General features: G+C 43.5%; 1 protein-coding gene across 1 annotated transcript in view; it reads left to right on the forward strand.

Moving 5' to 3' along the window:
- The first annotated feature begins 6,376 nt into the window (after window positions 1–6,376).
- Window positions 6,377–16,469, forward strand: part of LOC129699623 (apoptosis-stimulating of p53 protein 2-like) — a 68,047-nt gene continuing 57,954 nt past the window's right edge. The window contains exon 1 of the mRNA XM_055639586.1: window positions 6,377–6,727. Within this exon, the coding sequence (XP_055495561.1) occupies window positions 6,701–6,727 (27 nt within the window). The 5' untranslated portion in view covers window positions 6,377–6,700. The remainder of the gene's footprint in view (window positions 6,728–16,469) is intronic.

Below are 16,469 nucleotides of genomic sequence, written 5' to 3' on the forward strand. Positions count from 1 at the left end.
GAAACATAGAAAATAGGTGCAGGAGGAGGCTATTCGGCCCTTCAAGCCAACAACGCCATTCATTGTGATCATGGCTGATCGTCCCAAATCAATAACCCGTGCCTGCCTTCTCCCCATATCCCTTGATTCCACTAGCCCCTAGAGCTCTATCTAACTCTCTCTTAAATCTATCCAGTAATTTGCCTCCACTGCCCTCTGTGGCAGGGAATTCCACAAATTCACAACTCTCTGGGTGAAAAAGTTTTTTTCTCACCTCAGTGTTAAATGGCCTCCCCTTTATTCTAAGACTGTGGCCCCTGGTTCTGGACTCGCCCAACATTGAGAACATTTTTCCTGCATCTAGCTTGTCCAGTCCTTTTATAATTTTATATGTTTCTATAAGATCCCCCTCATCCTTCTAAATTCCAGTGAATACAAGGCTAGTCTTTTCAATCTTTCCTCATATGACAGTCCCGCCATCCCAGGGATCAATATCGTGAACCTACGCTGCACTGCCTCAATCACAAGGATGTCCTTCCTCAAAGTAGGAGACCAAAACTGTACACAATACTCCAGATATGGTCTTACCAGAGCCCTATACAACTGCAGAAGAACCTCTTTACTCCTATACTGAAATCCTCGTTATGAAGGCCAACATTCTATTAGCTTTCTTCACTGCCTGCTGTACCTGCACGCCAACTTTCAGTGACTGGTGTACAGGTGCACCCAGGTCTCGCTGCACCTCCCCCTTACCTAACCTAACCCCATTGAGATAATAATCTGCCCCCTTGTTTTTGCCACCAAAGTGGATAACCTCACATTTATCTATATCATGCTGCATCTACCATGCATCTGCCCACTCACTCAACCAGTCCAGGTCACCCTGCCATCTCCTAACATCCTCTTCACAGTTCACACTGCCACTAATTCCCTCATCCGACTCATTAATATATATGGTAAACAGTTGCGGCCCCAACACCGAGCCTTGTGGCATGCCACTCGCCACTGCCTACCATTCTGAAAAGGACCCGTTCACTCTGGTCTGCCAACCAATTTTCTATCCATGTCAACACCCTACCCCCAATGCCGTGTGCTCTAATTTTAGTCACCAGTCTCCCGTGCGGGACCGTATCAAAGGCTTTCTGAAAGTCTAGATACACTCCATCAACTGGCTCCCCTTCATCCATTTTACTCGTCACATCTTCAAAAAATTCCTGAAGATTAGTCAAGCATGATTTCCCTTTCATAAATCCATGTTGACTTGGACTAATCATTTTACTGCTATCCAAATGCCCCATTATTGCCTCTTTAATAATTGACTCCAGCATCTTTCCCACCACAGAAGTCAGGCTAACTGGTCTGCATTTCCCCGTTTTCTCTCTCGCTCCTTTCTTAAAAAGTGGAATAACATTAGTTATCCTCCAATCCACATGAACTGATCCTGAATCTATTGAACATTGGAAAATGATCACCAATGCCTCCACTATTTCTAAGGCCAGCTCCCTGAGGACCCTGGGATGCAGACCATCCGGCCCAGGGGATTTATCATACTTCAGTCCCATTAGCCTACCCAATACTATTTCTCTCCTAATGAAAATTTATTTCAGTTTCTCTACCCCCTTTAGATCCTCTGTCCTCCAGTACATTCGGGAGATTGTTTGTGTCTTCCTTAGTGAAGACAGATCCGAAGTACCTGTTCAACTCTTCTGCCATTTCCTTGTTACCCATAACAATTTCACTTGTGTCCGCCTTCAAGGAACCCACATTTGACTTTGCTACTCTTTTTCCCATAACATATCTAAAGAAGCTTTTCCTGTCCTTCTTTATATTCCTGGCCAGCTTCCCCTCGTACTTCATCGTTTCAGCCCGTATTGCCCGTTTTGTTTCCTTCTGTTGTCCTATGAAAGTTTCCCAATCCTCTGGCATCCGGCTACTCTTTGCTGTGCTATACATCTTTTCTTTTAGTTTTATTCTATCCTTAACTTCTCGTCAGCCACGGTTGCCTCCCACTTCCCTTAGAATCTTTCTTCCTTTTTGGAATGAAATGATCCTGCGTCTCCCGGATTATGCCCAGAAATTCCTGCCATTGCTGTTCCACTGTTATTCCTGCTAGGATCCCTTTCCAGTCTAGTCTCCAGCTCCTCTCTCATGCCTTCATAGTCCCCTTTGTTCAACTGCATCACTGCCACTTACAATTTAACATTCTCCTTCTCAAATTGCAGATTAAAACTAATCATATTATGATCACTACCTCCAAGTGGTTCCTTTACCTCGAGTTCTCTTATCAAATCTGGTTCATTAGACAACACCAAATCCAGAATTGCCGTTTCTCTGGTCGGCTCCATTGCAAGCTGCTCTAAGAATCCATCTCGGAGGCATTCTACAAACTCTCTTTCTTGGGGTCCTGATGATTTATAACCCTGGCAGCTTATTTGATTTAGACTTTACTCTAGACATTAGAGATACAGAACGGAAACAGGCCCTTCGGCACACCTAGTTCATGTAAACCAAATATCACCCCATACACTAGCACTATCCAACACACTAGAGACAATTTACAATTTTACCAAAACCAAATAACCTACAAACCTGTACATTTTTGTAGTGTGGGAGGAAACTGGAGCACGTGGAAAAAAAACACACGGTCAGGGAGAACGTATAAACTCTGTACAGACAACACGCGAGTCAGGATCGAACACGGCCTCTAGTGTTGTAAAGGCAGCAATTCTACCACTGCACCGCCCCTTACAGACACTAAGCTACAAATTGTCTCCTCTTGATTTTCAAGAGAATATGCTTTTCTTTTCAATGTTTTGAACTTTTTGTTAATGAAACCAAGAGGGTTGATGAGGGTGACAATCATAGAGCTATGGAAACAGAGACATTAGCCCAACGTGTCCCTGCAGACCAACTTGGCATACTAGACTAGTCCTATTTGCCTGCATTTAGTCCATAGCCCTCTGAACCCTTTCTATCCATAACTCAGTTCAATTGACCTGTAAAAGTCATAATTTTATCCAGTTCTATAGCTTCCTCTGGTAGCTCATTCCAGATACAGACTTCCCTCTGAGTGAAAAAGTTACGATCCCTCTTAAATCTCTTTTGTTTCACATTAAATCTATTTTAGAATCCTCTATCCTGGGGAAAAGAATGCACACTGTATTCCAAATGTGATCTCACAATGACATGCACAGCTATATCATTCGTACTCAATACCCTTTCTATACGCAATTCACCTCTATATTCCATTGTGGAGTAAGTGGATAGAGGTGAATTGTATATCATACAATGCTTTGTTCTATCTATTGTGCGAGTTTGAGTCGATGTATAGTATTTATGTATAGTATTTTTCATATTCTGTATACAAATATATTCTCTCTAGTTTTGGATTCTTCTATCACCTCTATAACTTTTGATGCGTTCCTCTATCTGTGTTGCCAAGGCACAACATAAGTGGCCAGCATCGTGCACAAATTAACACCCTGAGGTGTTGGGGAAAGTATTTGGATTCAAAACCCGCATGAATGGATGCTTCTCAGGCTGGAGTCATGTAACTAGTGGATACCCTAGAGATCAGTTCTTGGCCCTCAATTGCTTACCATTTACATTAATAGGCTGGTCGAGGGAATGATTGATTGATTGATTGATAGATACTTTTTATCACACGTTGCATGTCACAGTGAAATTCTTTGTTTTGCAAAACATACACAAAGTATGGAGTCACCACATATAGGACGCCAACAAAGTTACAAAAGTATTCAATATAATCCCCAATGGTCCTTATTTGTCCTCTCAGCGGTACCCCCACACCAGATCCCTCCTTGTTCTCTTGGCGGCCCCCCAAGCCGGGTCCCTCTTTGTTCTCTTGGTGGTGCATACTCGACCGACTTCCGGCACCCATGACGGCTTCAAGGCTCTTGTCTCAACAATGTTGCCAGGATCTGTAGCGCTGAGTTTGTCTCATTCGACATCCACACTGATTCAACTTTAATTGTCATTGTCAGTGTTCAGTACAGAGACAACGAAATGCAGTTAGCATCTCCCTGGAAGAGCGACATAGAATATGATTTCAATAAATAAATCATGGTCAAATCAGCTGGCAAATTCCGTACACTCCATCCTCTGCCATCCCTGGGATGAAAGGTAAGGTTTCCAAGTTAGTTGAGTTTAGTTTATTAATGAAAGGTAAGGTTTCCAAGTTTGTCAAGTTTAGTTTAGTTTATTATTATCATGTATGCTGAGATACATTGAAAAGCTTATGATATAAAAAGAGGTGGAAGGGCATTTTGTTATGAGGACATTGTGACTGCCACAGGATATAAATAGATTGAATGACTGGGTAAAAAAGTATGAGTCATGCAGTACAGTAAGAGCAATCAAAATTGGGATTATTAAATAGTGAATGCAAATGAGTGAAGTTCAGAAGGCATCAAGGTGTTCTAGTATATAAAACACAGAAGGTAATTAAGCAAATCAAACTATTTGTTGAAAGCAGTTCCTTGATTCTACGATAAAACACTCTTGCGATCTAAGGAGAGATAGCATGGGATCTAAGAAGAGATAGCTGAATGGATAGCAAATTAGACAATAGACAATAGGTGCAGAGTAGGCCATTCAGCCCTTCGAGCCAGCACCGCCATTCAATGTGATCATGGGTGATCATCCACAATCAGTACCCCGTTCCTGCCTTCTCCCCATATCCCTTGACTCCACTATCTTTAAGAGCTCTGTCTAGCTCTCTCTTGAAAGCATCCAGAAATTGTATCTGCTCTGTCTAGCTCTCTCTTGAAAGCATCCAGAAATTGGCTCCATGGAAGGAAGCAGAGGGTGATGGTGGAAGGTTGCTTCTCGGACTGGAGGCATGTGACTAGTGGCGTGCCTCAGGGTTCGGTGCTGGGCCCGTTACTGTTTGTCATCTACATCAATGATTTGGATGAGAACATACAGCGCAAGATTAGCAAGTTTGCTGATGATACAAAAGTGAGTGGTTTTGCAGATAGTGAAAATGGTTGTGAAAGATTGCAGCATGTTCTGGATCGATTGGCCCGGTGAGCGGAGGAATGGTTGATGGAATTTAATACAGAGAAGTGGGAGGTGTCGCATTTTGGATCGTCCAACAAGGACAGGACCTACACAGTAAATGGTAGGCCTCTGGGAAATGTGTAGAGCTGAGGGGTCTAGGAGGACAGGTGCACGGTTCCTTGAAGGTCGAGTTGCAGGTAGTTAAGTTGGTCAAAAAGGCTTTTGGCACTTTGCCCTTCATCAGTCAGAGTATTGAGTATAGAAGTTGGGAGCTCATGTTGCAGTCATATAAGATGTCGGTGAGACCACATTTAGAATATTGTGTTCAGTTCTGGGCACCATGTTATAGGAAAGATATTGTCAAGCTTGAAAGTGTTCGGAAAAGATTTACGAGGATGTTGCCAGGACTAGAGGGTGTGAGTTATAGGGAGAGGTTGAGTAGGCTGAGTCTCTATTCCATGGAGCACAGGAGGATGAGGGGGATCTTATAGAGGTGTACAAAATCAAGAGAGGAATAGATTAGGTAGATGCACAGTCTCTTGCCCAGAGTAGGGAAATCGAGGACCAAAGGACATGGTTCATGGTGAAGAGGAAAAGATTTAATAGGAATCCGAGGGGTATCTTTTTCACACAAAGGGTGGTCAGTGTATGGAACAAGCTGCCAGAGAAGGTAGTTGAGGCTGAGATTATCCCATCTTTAAAAAAAATGTTAGACGGTACATGGATAGGACAGGTTTGGAGGGATATGGATCAAGCGCAGGTAAGTGAGACTAGTGTAACAGGGACAGTGTGGGAAAGTTGGGCAGAAGGGCCAGTTTCCACACTATATCATTGGCTATATTTAAGAGGGAGTTAGATGTGGCCCTTGTGGCTAAGGGGATCAGGGGGTATGGAGAGAAGGCAGGTACGGGATACTGAGTTGGATGATCAGCCATGATCATATTGAATGGCGGTGCAGGCTCGAAGGGCCGAATGGACTACTCCTGCACCTAATTTCTATGTTTCTATGTCTCACTCTATGACTCTCTTCTCGAGATGCTTCCAAACCCGCTGACTTATAACAATATTTTGTGTCGTTCCTTGGTAAACCAGCGTCTGCAGTTCCTTATTAAACAAAGATCTATAATAAAACACTGTTGACTCTCTTCTCCCAAAGATGCTTCCTGACCCGCTGAGTTACTCCAGCACTTTGTCTTTCCTTGTTTCTACAAATAAAGCACTGGCGACTCTCTTCTCCAGAGGTGCTGCGTGAGTGGCAGCATTCCTGCTCCTGCTCCTGCACGGTGTTGTTCAGCGTTGCTACGCAGAGCCCGGGGGCGGCCCACTTCCGGCAGTGACGTCAGGCGGCGTGCGTCACCGCGGGGCCGCCTGTTGTGGTGGAGAGTGAGGGGATCGACCGACTCACCGACTAAACGATCACACAACCAAGACATCGACACACCGCTGCCCGCAGCCTGCAAGCGGGCACATTCCTTGCACCCTCCCGCCGCCGCCGCCGCCACCACCACCGCCGCCGCCGCCACCACCAGACACAACAATCCACGCTGGCGGGGGTTACGTTGAACTGAGACCAGGCTGAGGAAGCAGAAAGTTTGTGTTGAGGGATCGGGGTGGTCGAGCAGGCCGCGGCCACCGCAGCTCCACTCTCGCCCATTTACTTTCCGGAGCTGAGAGAAGTGGAAAAACAAATCCTGCTTCAATGAGGTTCGGATCCAAAATGATGCCTGTAAGTTTTCTTCTCCGATTTCTAAATATTTTTGAACAAATGTCAGGACTTGTAAAGTATAACTGCTCCCATGTTATCTGTTGATTATCCTGTGTAGGAAGGAACTGCCGATGCTGGTTTACACCGGAGATAGGCGCAAAACGCTGGCGTAAATCAGCAGGTCAGGCAGGATCTCTGAAGAAAAGGAATAGGTATTCCTTTTCGAAGGTCGACCCCTCTTCAGGCTGGGTTTCTTTCCGGGAGGCTGAGGAGTGATCAAATAGAAATATACAAGATTATAAGGAGGTTAGAGAGTAAAAAAAGTGGTTGAAGTCTGGAATGTGTTGCCTGGAGAGAGGGTGAAGGCAGATACTCTCACAATATTTAAGAAGCTTCCACAATTGTCAAGGCAAGGACCCAAGTACACATACAGATTAGCACAGATAGGTTCACTGGTCGGCATGGACAGTATATATATTGTGTCGGAGGGAACAGCAGATGCCGGTTTACACTGAAGATAGACACAAAATGTTGGAGTAACTCAGCGGGACAGGGACAATACCCGAAACATCACCCATTCCTTCTATCCGGAGATGCTGCCTGGCACGCTGAGTTACTCCGGCATTTTGTGTCAACCGTCGATTTAAACCAGCATCTGCGGTTCTTTCCTACAGGTATTCCTTGTCTCCAGTGATGCTGCTTGTCCCGCTGAGTTACTCCAGCGTTTTGTGTCTATCTTGTCATTATCCTGCTGTTTATCATGGGCATCTGGTGACGGAGACACACAATTTACACCCTGTAGCTGCATGCGGCGTATAGTTTCGGGAATATATTTTCACTATTTTGTGTATTGCAACAGGATCGTTGTTGATTTCCTTCTTTCCATCCCGTACCGTTAAAACAACGTGAAACATTTGATCCAAAGCAAGTTATGTAATGTTTTGGGGATTCCGTGGTCACACCAAAATAGTGTAACATTTCTATTGAAGCATATCTTAATTTTTAAATTAGCTTTCTCGCACTTTTAATGGAGTATGTTTTAAACTTTGCTCGTCGATCTCCCGCTGCTTAACTGTGTAAAGATTATTTTTAAGATGGTTCTAATTATGTTATTATAAATTTTCCTCCTTGTTATTATGATCAATGTATGGAAATCTAGGGTAATAAAACTAACAAACATGATTTGCAGAGTATTCATTAAAATATGAGAGTCCTTCTGAGCAAATGATGTTTAATGGCTATTAGCATAATGTCATCAGTGCCTTGTGTTTATATCTTGTCTATTAATATCAACTACTGGCTTTCAGGAATCCTTATATTTGACTGAAAGAAAACAAATTTGTATTGGTCGAGTTGACCAAAAAGGAAGAATAATTAACCATTAACTAGGTTACTACCTTTGTCCTACATTTACATTGATGTGAAATGTGTTAGAAACTAAGAAGAGTAAACAACAGTCCAAGAACTGTGTGGTATGTTTGCTTCTAGAATGGATTACAACAGAAAGAATTTGGGTACATTTTTGTATATTATCAGAGTTAAATTGGGTGTAGCCAAAAATGCTGGAGAAACTAAGCGGGTGAGGCAGCATCTATGGAGCAAAGGAAATAGGCAACGTTTCGGGTCAAGACTCTTCTTCAGATTGGGAGTTCAGTAACACTCTAAAAAGGCATGATTTTGGTTAGACACCACCATGGTTACGAATTCATGGTTTATTATAGAGTCATAGAGTGATACTGCGTGTAAACAGGCCCTTCAGCGCAACTTGCCCACACTGGCCAACATGTCCCAGCTACATCAGTTCCACCTGCCTGCTTTTGGCCCGTATCTCCTATCCATGTACCTGTCTTAACTGTTAAATGTTGGGATGGTCCCAGCTCAACTACCTCCTCAGGCAACTTGTTCCATCCCCCCCCCCCCCCCCCCCACCATCCTTTGTATGGAAAAATGTATCCTTCAGATTCCTATTAGATAGCCACCAATTAGACATTTTGTTCACTTTGTACACTAAATTTAACTTAATGCAAGTAATGAGATTCTCAAAAGCAAGTATAGAATCTCAAATACAGATTTCAAACCCTCGGCTGGTTTAATCTTTTAAATATCTAACTGCATGTGGTAAGGTGTTGATTTGCGCTTTGGGATCTATAGATGTGGTGTTAGTAAAACAGTCTTTGGTAAATTTGTGTCAAATCCTGAAATTGTTCTGATTGCTTGAGTACTGGGTGCAGGGAAATTAATTAATTGCCACAAATGCATCTGTGGGATCGGCTGTGATTTATGTTACATCTTCAGAAATTCAGTTGAAATATTATTCGCAAGAAAGATGAGTTAGAATAATTATTGGTACTTCAAATTATTTTTCCTCATGACTTACCTGTGACAAAATTACCATATACCGTGAAAATCCCTTTAAAAATAAGATTGAAGAATATACTTTAAGAAATGATCTAATTTAATTTCAACTATTGATTGACTAAAGCCTTACTCAAAATACCAACATTTGAAATAGTCATACAGCATGGAAAGAGGCCTTTCAGTCCAATTCATCCATGCTAACCATGAAGCCAACCTAAGCTAGTCTCAATTGCCCACTTTTGGCCCATATCTCTCTATGTACCTATAATCTGTCTTTTAAATGTTGTTATAATACCATCCTCAACTACGTCATTTGGCAGCCCGTTCCATGTCCCCACCACATTCTGAGTTGAAATGCAACCCCTGCGGTTCGTGTTAAATCTGTAAGATCAATATATTTATCAAATATAGAAACAGTAGATTTTGTGTTCTTGTCAAATATTTTGCTATTATATCATATAGGTGCTGTTATGTTTTGGGGATGTGAAGAAATGGAATATCCTTTCATGGTTTAAGCTGTTATATTGTAACGTTTTAGTGCTTTACACTTGAGATGATAATGACATGAGATATCATCCTGTTTGTCCCTTAGCTACAAAACGCAAGAGCAGCAGGTGTCATTCTGGATATGGATAACCAGAACATCCAGATGAACTGGTTGTGGAATTTAAACGGAAGTGTATTTGTATAATGTGTATTTATTACAATTCACATTATAGGGAAAAGACAAACCACCACTAGATAAGATATGTAGAATTGGAAGTTTTTGAATGTTTACTTCTATTCACCTATTATTTGCCAGGTTTTGCTCCACTGCCAACACAATTTTCTAGCTTTCACCCCCTCCCCACCCCCAAAAAATTCTGAAAAAGGACCGTGACTCGGAATGTTGTCCATCTATTTCCTCTATAGATGCTGCCTGATCCATTAATTTCCTCAAGCACTCTGGTGTCAGCATTGTGCTGATTTGTGTGGGGAAGGACAATTTCTCAGTAATCATGTAAATGTTCTTAAAAGGAAGGTTTTCTGGCTGAGATATGCTTTGAAAATGTAGTCAGTGGCAAAATTATAACACTTCTACAAATTGTATTAGCAGAGATGGTTATTAATTTTGTTAACTTTGTTTTGTCTCCCAGTAGAGCAATCCCAGCACTTCTACTCCAGGTATTGCTGCAGATTCCTGCCTTTCAACCCACTTTTGAAACACTCATTCAGTTTCCACCACACCTGCAAAGAGTAAATTCCAGATCCTATCTACGTCCATCTATGCCAGTGCAACACTTTCAAAATAACATAACTCTATTCTAGTGTTTTGAACCATCGGCTAAAAGGAACTTTCTTTCTTTTGTGAAGAAGGGTTTCGACCCGAAACGTTGCCTATATCCTTTGGTCCATAGATGCTGCCTCATCCGCTGAGTTTCTCCAGCATTTTTGTCTACCTTTCTATTCACCTTATTCCAATTAGTCATTGCTCTCCTGTCATCCTTCGTTACTCTGGCTTAATTTTATAATTGCATCCTACATCCCTCAAACTAGGTCAGTAATTTTTTTTTCTTTCCACCATCACATCCTTCTTAAAGTGTGGCGACCAGAATTCCACCGATTGTGGTCCAATCAATCTTTTGTCTCAATTAAATCTGACCTTATTTTTACTTCACTCTTATTTAGAAATCTCAGGATCCTGTATGGTTGACCAGCCAGTCTCTCAACATATCTTGCCATTTACTTTCAAGTGAAGTGCAAAGCCAAAAACGTTGTTAAAACGGTGCCATTTTGTCTGTTGCCTTCCTTGATTTTTGTTTTGCTAACGTGTAATTTCACAATTCTCTGTATTAAGGTTCACTTACCTCTTGCTTCCCATTCAACTAGTCTCAGTATCTGTAGGAAAAATTGATAGCCAAGTCTGTATTGGAGCTGTATGATGCTTTAAATGAATAGCTTTTTTGAAAATGATGGTAAGGTTGAAGGTTCTAGTATCACAAAGATTAGAATACAAAAAAAAACGGGAAAAAGAAAGAGAAGCAGCTCCAACCTCCTGAATATGTACTGGTAACAGTGGTCCCTCACCCCAGAAGCAGGGCCTGATTTAGATGAAGAGAGGCCCTAAGCTGTTCCACGTGAGCCTCCTCCTCCCCCACCCCCCACCCCACGACTAGAGGAAGATGGTCCACTAGATTGACACCGATTTGCGGCCGAGCGTGGCCAATGAGATAAGGGTCTGGAAAGCTGCGCTTTATTTATTTTGTTATTGCCAGTGCTAGTGTCGAGTTATTGGCTAAAAACACTATTATTCTGAAATGGAGGGCAAGGATAATTACTGAAGGGTTGTTTAGAGACTACAGTGCGTTGTGACAGTGTCAAAAATATTATACATCTTGCAGGGCTCTCACTTAATTTTTTTTCTCTGTTGTCAGCCGGGCAACCTTGGCAGCTTTTTATGTTGCCAAATGACAGTTCAGGTGGTCATTTAAGACGGCTTGCATGGCGCGTGCAATAATGTGCTTGGTCGAAGTGCGTAGTTACCAGTCGGAATTATGCTCAATGAAGCACTCGCATATTATTTCTGCTTCAAATAAAGCCACAAACTAAACATCCACCAATCAAAACATGATATATACCACAATTACATGCAGCAAAATTATAATACTGTATCTCAACTCTTTTTACACGTTGCAATGAATCCAATTTCTATTATTTCTTTCCACTTCCAAACAAAAATGTGGTTGGATTATTCAGCATATGATCAACCTCGGTGAGACCAAGCGCAAGCTTGGCGATCGCTTCACACTACACCTCCACTCAGTTCGCAATAACCAACCAAATAGCTCAACACTTCAATTCCCATTCCACTTTCTGTCCTGGGCCTCCTCCATGGCCAGAGTAAGGCCCACCGCATATTGGAGGGGCAGCACCTCATATTTGCTTGGGTAGTTTACACCCCAGCGTTATGCACATTGGCTTCTCTAATTTCAGGTAGTCCTTGCTTTCCTCCCTCCTTCCCCTCCCATTCCCAGCTCTCCCACAGCCTACTGTCTCCGCCTCTTCCTTTCTTTTTCATGTCATCCCCCCCCCCCCACCCCCGACATCAATCTGAAGAAAAGTCTTGATCCGAAACGTCGCCTATTCCTTCGCTCCACAGATGCTTTTTGTCTACCAATGGGATCCCACCACTGGCCACGTCTTCCCATCTCCTCCCCCGTTGGCTTTCCGCAGAAACCGCTCCCCCTGTAACTCCCTAGTCAATTTGTAACTTCCCACCCAAACCACCCCCTCTCCTGGCACTTTCCCTTGCAACCGCAGGAAATACTACACTTGTTTTAATTAAGTTCAAGACAATGGGGCTGTACACTGGCCATAAAGTTGCTGCCTAAAAGTGCCAGAGACCCAGAATTGATCCTGAATATGGGTGCTGTCTGTATGGAATTTGCTTCTTTTCCCTTTGATCGCATGGGTTTTCTCCGGGTGCTCTGGTTTCCTTCCACATTCCAAAGGTGTGCAGGAACCTATTTAAGACCCAACCCAAAATGTAATATTTTCTTTTTGCCCAGAGATTCTGTCTGACCTGTTGAGTTACTCCAGCTTTTTGTGTCTACCTTCAGTTTAAACCAACATCTGCAGTTCCTTCTTACACACACGATACTATACGATAGAACTTTATTTATCCCAGGAGGGAAATTGTGTGTGTGTGTGTGTGTGGGAGTATATATTATATACACACACACACACACACACATATATTTATACGGTTATATATTCATATATAAATATACACCGTTTTGTTTTCTCGTATATAACATTGTTTACAGAATACTATGTTTACATATTCTGTTGTGCTGCTGCAAGTAAGGATTTCATTGTTCTAACTGGGACGTGAGAGAATAAAACACTCTTGACTCTTGACTTACTCCACTAATGTGTGGGAAAGAACTTGTGTACGGGTGATCAGTGGTCGGTGTGGATTCGGTGGGCTGAAGGGCCTGTTTCCACGCTGTATCTTTAAATTAAACTAAAGACACTAAAACCAGAGGGAGTCTAAAGAAGAGTCTCTATCCGAAACGTCACCCAATTTATTCTATCCTGAGTTGCTGGCTGCTCCATGGAGTTCCCCCGCACAATTAAAGCATGAAATAGTCTTCACCCTACCATAGTTACCCAACCAGACGCAACTAAATTCAAGGTACGTCTTTTTTCCCCTAGAACCATTTTTTTTTTCTGAAGCCCAAGTCAAGAGTCAAGAGAGTTTTATTGTCATGTGTCCCAGATAGGACAATGAAATTCTTGCTTGCTGCAGTACAACAGAATATGTGAACATAATACAGAACAGGACATTAAAATGTTCAGTGTGTTTATATACCATAGACCATATACACAATAAATAAACAGATAAAATGCAATAGGCTGTTATTGTTCAGCTCTCTACCACCTCCAGTTTAAATTCCATTTAGAATATTTATGGAGGACCAGGAAACCAGAAGCAAGAGTTACTCCAGGGAGTTACTCCTGATCCAGGGTCAGGGAGTGATTCTGCGTTAGTTTTCAGCGGTTGCGGCGAGACAGCGATGGCGACCAAATCTCCCACAATTCAACGTGAGGGAGAAAGTGCCCAGCGCCGACCAGTTGCCGTGGCAGTGCGCTTGCGCAGGGTGGCCGATGATGTGCGGGTCGTGGTTGTGCGCGTGTGCAGGGGGAGGACATGCTGGCCGTAGCAATGCGCATGTGCAAGGCGGCTTGCCATGCCTGCGGATGAGGAGCGAGCGGAGCGTGTAGCCCAGCAGCCCGGACACGGATATAGAGAGTGACAGACAGACAAAGAGATAGAGATAGAGAGGGGGGCCCGCCCAGAGTTGAAAGGTAGGTGTCCTGCCTTGGACGGAGGCCCCCTAGATTTCGAGGCCCTAGGCTTCAGCCTATGAAGCCTGGTGGTAAATCCGGCTCTGCGAGGCCACCCTAGATCTCAAGGCCCTAAGCTGAAGCTTGTCCAGCTTATACGTAAATCCGGCCCTGCCCAGAAGGTGTTCTTGAAAATGTAAGTGATATGGAGCAAAGTTGAAAATTGATGCTTATAACCAGCACTGCACTGTTCCCATTAATTCCTTCCATAATAGAAAAATTACAGTTTTGGCTGATTGTGTTGAGCGTCTTGTAACTTGTGTATGTCAATCAGCTCTGAGTTCAAAGCTCAAAATATGGAATAGAATAGAATGCCTGTTTTATTCAAACAGCTTGGTTTCAACGAAATTGCATTTTCTATAGTCTTACATCACAAAAAAACCCAAGGCCCGCACTTAACACCCTTTACACAAACATCCATCACAGTGAATCTCCAACACCTCCTCACTGTGATGGAATGCAAAAGTCTTATCTCTTCCCTTTGTTCTCCTCTCGCGGTCCAGCCGTCCAACTGCAGCGTCGAGGCGAACTGGGGCTCCCGATGTTAAAGCCCCTGGCGGGCGACTGTAAGTTCCTTGGCTGTTTAAGCCGCGCGGGGCGATGTTAGGCCCCGCTCTGAGTCCTTTAACCCCCGTGATTCCAGCGGGAGAAGTTGCCGATGCGGGTGCTCCGAAAAGCAGTCTCCCAGGGACCTGCGAGCTCCCGATGTTCCTGTCCACCTGGCCTGCAGCCGAAGCCTCCGAAGCTCCGAAGTCGGGTCGTAGCAGAGCGCCACCACAGCTCTTCCCGTTCCGAAGACAGTCAGGTCCGCAGGCTCCGCGACTGGAGCCCTCAGGTTCGTCCTGGCCGGAGGCCGCCGCCGGTTCCACGATGTTAGGCCCAACGACATCGGAGACCCGACAGTGAAAAAGTCGGGTCCCCGTACAGGGAAGAGACTAACTGTTTCCCCCACCACCCCCCCCACATATACACAGCGAAAGAAAAATAATAAAAACTAGAATCAAGACGTACATTTAACAAGACAAAAATTAAAAAAAAGACGGACGACTGTAGTCGAGCTGCTGCCATTAGGCGCTGCCACACCACACCATATGACTGGTGCTTGAAACTAAGAATAGATCGCTGTATTTAAAAGGAGGAAGTGCAGGAGCTCATAATGCATAGAACCTGGAGGAGTACAGCTTAGGAACAGATATTTCAGCCCACATGATGCAAAGATATACTAATCTCATCTGCCTGCATCCCTTCATTTCCTGCAAGTCCATGTGCATGTCTTAAAGCCTTTTAAACAGCACTATAGTACAGTATCAACCTACAGCATCACCTGACAGCGTTTCCCAGACACTCACCACCAAACCTGCTGCGTGCATCTCCGTTAAACTTTGCCCCTCTCACCTTAAAGCTCTGCCCTCCAGAATTTGACATGTCCATCCTAGCAAAAGGTTTCTGATATCTACCCTAGCTACACGTCGCATAAATTTATATCCGATCTCCCCTCAACCTCCAGCATTCCATGGAAAACAATCCGATGTTTGTCCAACCTTCCCTTGCAGCTAATGCCACCTAATCCAGGCAACATCCTGGTAAACCTCTTCTGCACCCTCCAAAGCCTCCACATCCTACCTGGAAAGGGGCAACCAGAACTGCACACAATACTCCAAATTTGCCCTAACCAAAGTCTTATGGTGATCCCCTCCAAATATTCCTGCCATTAACCCTGCAGCTTGATTTTTTTTTTAATAGTAAGAGTAGGATAAAATAGCAGCATGCACGTAAACACTTATAAGGTACACAAAAATGCTGGAGAAACTCAGTGGGTGCAGCAGCATCTATGGAGCGAAGGAAATAGGCAACGTTTCGGGCCGAAACCCGCATTTTTGTGTCACCCGCTGAGTTTCTCCAGCATTTTTGTGTATCTTCGATTTTCCAGCATCTGCAATTCCTTCTTAAACACTTTGTAAACACATAATCCAATCTAAACGTAATAAGTATAATTACATTATCTCTGTTAGATGGCAAATTAATATTGATATTTCATGAATCACTATTTTAAGCATTAATTTATGGTGGCCTGTGATCAAAACTAATGGCATAGAAATCTGAGCACTTCCTACTTTATTATCTAGTACAGTATTTAAAGTTATTTTTGTTTGGAAGACTTTGTATTAAAACATACTTATACCACACTATTTTAAAATAGCAAAATGTTTAAAGTGGTTTCATGATGCAGAGCTTTGGGGTGATATTAGAGTAAGGTGGAGGAGAGGGCCTGGCCCAAGAAGTGTGTTTAGCCAAATGTCTTAAGGCCAGAATGGGAAATTAAGATAAGAGATATAAAGATGGACCTCTCTCCTCTCCCCCCCTCTCCCCTCTCTCTCTCTCTCTCCCCCCCTCTCCCCCTCCTCTCCTCTCCCTCTCCCCTCCCTCTCTCCCCTCCCCTCTCCTCCCCTCTCTCTCCTCCCCTCTCCTCTCCTCTCCTCTCCTCTCCTCTCCTCCCTCTCATCTCCTCTCCTCC

The sequence above is a fragment of the Leucoraja erinacea genome, chromosome 8 (genome assembly GCF_028641065.1).
Source record: "Leucoraja erinacea ecotype New England chromosome 8, Leri_hhj_1, whole genome shotgun sequence".
NCBI lineage: Eukaryota > Metazoa > Chordata > Chondrichthyes > Rajiformes > Rajidae > Leucoraja > Leucoraja erinaceus.